We start from the raw sequence: 3910 nt of genomic DNA, 5'->3' as shown, positions 1-3910 counted from the left end.
TTAGTCAGACTCCACATAATCGGGATCATCCTCATCACAATCAGCCTCGACCTCATCACAATCAGTCTCGACCTCAAACACTTCATTGACGGTAGCCGTTGGGGGATCAACTTCAATTGAAGGCTCACCCGCAGTAACATGAGAAGATCCAATTTGAATGTATTGGGTCAAGTCAATGACAAGTGGACAGTCAGATGAAGAGTTGTTGTCGACAATGTCATTATCTTCTAAGCCTTCGTCAACATTTTGAACCTTATTGACGCGGTCATCATCACTTAATGGCCGATCCCAAATTCTTCGATGATTAACATTTTCGACTACCCACCTATGTTTGTTTTTTTGGTTTCGAGACGTTTCTTGGATGAAGAACACTTGTTTGGCTTGCGAAGCAAATATGAGTTGATCGTCTTTGTCCCATTCATGTTCAGTGCTTATACTGGTGATATTATTGTCATGGTTTACACCCCTTCGAGTATCAAACCACTTGCACCGAAATAGGACAGTGGAATAATTATTTGTATAAGGCAACTCAATAATTTCTTCTAATTGGCCATAAAATTTCACACCGTTCTCTCCAACCACTTTCACCCCAGAGTTTTGCGTTGCGCATTTTGCATCACGTTCAAGTGTCTTAAACCTAACACCGTTGACTATGCAAGCAGTGTAAGTGTAAGCAGTCATTTTCGCACAAATTGAAAGAGCATACAACTCCGGGTGGAATTCTGGAGAATTTTGTGTTTTCATCGAATGGACCTAGCAAATATAGAGTAATAATGTTTGTTATATGGGTATTACCTAGCAAGTGTAGAGTAATGAGTGTTATGTATGTATTATACCTTATGGAGAAACCATCCTGGAAATTTGGTTTTAAGATCATCTTGGGGATGTGTATGTTTGAATTCACTACATTGATGACAAATATAAGAAAGGAATGAAAAATACCAATTAACAGATTATGAAAAGTTAAAGATAGAAGCACTCACTTCATGTACTCCGTAACTTCTGCGCAGTTTTCGAGGACAAACCATTCCATCTTGCTTTTTTCGATGAATGATAGATATTTATCCTTTGTTGCGCCAACAGGACGACATTTGGACTCAAACACCCATAACTTTCTTTTTTCAATAACGACATCATCGTTTCTATCTGGACGATTGAACTTAGTCTGAACATCTTTACGGTACATTGAACAAAATGTTAGAGCTTCTTCAAAAACATAACCTTCAGCTATACAACCTTCAGGCCTTGCCGGGTTTTTGACATAGTTCTTTAGTTTTTTCATGTACCTTTCAAATGGATACATCCATCTAAAAGCTACTGGACCTCCCGCAATCGCTTCATCAGGTAAATGCACAAGTAAATGAACCATAATGTCAAAAAACGCAGGTGGATAGATCATCTCTAACTTGCATAAGATGGTAACAATGTCATCCTTTGCTTTCTTCATATCATCCACCGATAGTGTTCTAGAGCAAAGTTGCTTAAAGAACATACAAAGGTCTACTATTGGTGTAGATGTATCTTTAGTCAAAAGCCCTCTAACCCCAATCGGTATCAAACGTTGCATGAGGATATGACAGTCATGATCAACCCGGTAATGTTAGCATTGTTTTCTGTCACCCTCTTACTGATATTAGATCCAAACCCATCTGGTAATTTAACATTTTTTATTAACTGACAAAAAAGTTTTCGATCATTAGACTTGAATGAGTACTTTGGGTGGGGACTTAAGAACTTGCCACCCGATTGTTTCAGCCATTGTGTCGGCCGAATGTTTAGTTTTTCCAAGTCGGACCGCGCATTTGGCGTGTCTTTGCTCTTATCGTTCATTAGAAGAGTACCGAGCAAGCTGTCGCACACATTTTTCTCTATATGCATTACATCTAAGTTATGTTTCAGCTGCAGAGAAGACCAATACTCAAGGTAAAAAAATATGCTTCTTTTGGACCAGTTCAACTCGAAATCTGACCGGGTTATCCTCCCACCTCCAAAATCTGGATGCTTGCCTGGTAGACGATTAATTAAACGACCGAGTTGAGCTTCTATGTCAGCTGGGCTAAACTGTCTCGGAGGGTCTCGTGTCTCTGGTCTCCTGTTAAAGTCGAGACTTGTTCTCCAAGGATGGTTGGCATCTAAGAACCGGCGATGACCAACATAAGCACATTTACCAGTTACACGTGTTGAAGGAGTGTCTTGGTTACAAGTTGGGCATGCCATGTAGCCTTGTCCGCTCCAACCTGATAGACTACTACGGGCTGGAAAGTCATCTATGGTCCATAACAATGCCGCCTTCATTGTGAAGTATGTGTTTATTGCTGCGTCTTTAGTACGTACACCTGTCTGCCACAATTGCTTAAGCTCATCCACTAACGGTCTAAGGAAAACGTCCATGTCTTTCCCCGGTGATTTAGGGCCAGGAATCAACAAGGTCAACATGAATGTGGACTCTCGCATGCATAGCCAGGGAGGCCGATTATATGTGGTGAGTATAACCGGCCACGTGCTATGAGTCAAGGATCCACTACCGTTGTTAAAGGGATTAAAACCGTCAGTTGCAAGCCCTAAGCGAACATTTCGTGGCTCCATCGCGAAGTTTGGGTACTTTTTATCAAAGTCTTGCCATGCAGATCCATCAACTGGATGACGCATAGTCCCATCTTCCGATCGTCCGGTACTATGCCATATCATATCTTTCGCTGTGTGCCTTGAACAATACAAACGTCGTAGTCTAGGTGTCAAAGGAAAGTATCGTAACACCTTACGAGCCACCTTCGTGCCTTTTGTGTCTTTATCGACCCATCGACTCTCATTACAAACGGGACAATTTTGCAAGGACTCGTTTTCTTTCCAAAAGAGAGCACAATCATTTGTGCACACATCTATCATCTCATATGCCAAACCAATCTTCTTAAATGTCTTCTTAGCTACATAATACGAAGGGGGAATCTTGTTGCCTTCTGGCATTGACTCTCGCAACAACGAGAGGAGTCGATCTACTGCTTCATTTTGCAAATGGTACGTATCCTTTATATTCAAAAGCTTTGCTAAAAAGTCGATAGAAGAAAACTTGGTACAACCAGGATATAATTCTGTTTCAACTTCCTTTACCAGGTCTTCAAAATCATCAACAACACCGCTGGTATCTCCATTCAAGTTCTCTTGGTTAAGGTATGTATCTTCTTCCATAAGCTCCCCCCTAATGTCTTCAATAACGTTTACCATACAGTCTTGTGGCGCAACATCGTTTACTTCTGCAATTGGGGTCGTGTCCCCGTGATAGGTCCACTTCGTGTATTCCTTCCAAAAACTGTTAATTACCAAATGGTATTTCATTTCTGCCATAGTTTTTAAGCCGGAATTTTTACATTTGGTACATGGACATCTAACTTTATCGTGGTTTTTTATCACTTTTTCACACATCTCGATAAATGACTTAAGTCCTTGCTTGTAGTGAGGTGAATGACGTGGGGAATCAATCCAACTTTTATCGATAGGCATTATGCAACTGAAAGAAAATCTTATTTAGGATTAACAAGACAAGGGTAGGCTGCTAAACCCACTTTTTGAACACTTTATCTCATATGTGAATGTGTATTACATGATTGTTTGTTTAAGAAAAATTCGGCAGCATTTCCTCTTAGCTCCCAAGTATATATGTAATGGTATATATACCCGAGGAGCAAAGAGAAAATGATAACCGAATCCTTCTTAAACAAACAATCATGTAATACACATTCACATCCTAAATGAGATAAAGTATTAAAAAAGCTGTCCCAAGATAAATGGGGACAACCCGAAATTAATTTCTAAATCAATTTCGGGCGGTATTTCTAAGCTCGTTATGTTTAAAATGATTAATTCAAACACGGGCACAGTTTTTTAAGCTTGTTATGTTCTTAATGATTGTTTT

General features: G+C 39.9%; 1 protein-coding gene across 1 annotated transcript; it reads right to left on the bottom strand.

Moving 5' to 3' along the window:
• On the bottom strand, positions 1–3342 carry LOC110906809. The gene is made up of 5 exons (XM_022151885.1): positions 1740–3342; positions 1579–1649; positions 984–1480; positions 837–903; positions 1–753 (listed from the first exon to the last, which is right to left on the bottom strand). The coding sequence occupies exons 1-5, from the start codon at positions 3340–3342 to the stop codon at positions 1–3; spliced, it is 2991 nt and encodes a 996-aa protein (XP_022007577.1).
• Between the last annotated feature and the right edge of the window lie 568 nt (positions 3343–3910).

The sequence above is a fragment of the Helianthus annuus genome, chromosome 14 (genome assembly GCF_002127325.2).
Source record: "Helianthus annuus cultivar XRQ/B chromosome 14, HanXRQr2.0-SUNRISE, whole genome shotgun sequence".
NCBI lineage: Eukaryota > Viridiplantae > Streptophyta > Magnoliopsida > Asterales > Asteraceae > Helianthus > Helianthus annuus.
The sequence above is the reverse complement of the archived record's forward strand: the minus strand, read 5'-3'. Positions and strand labels throughout refer to the sequence as shown.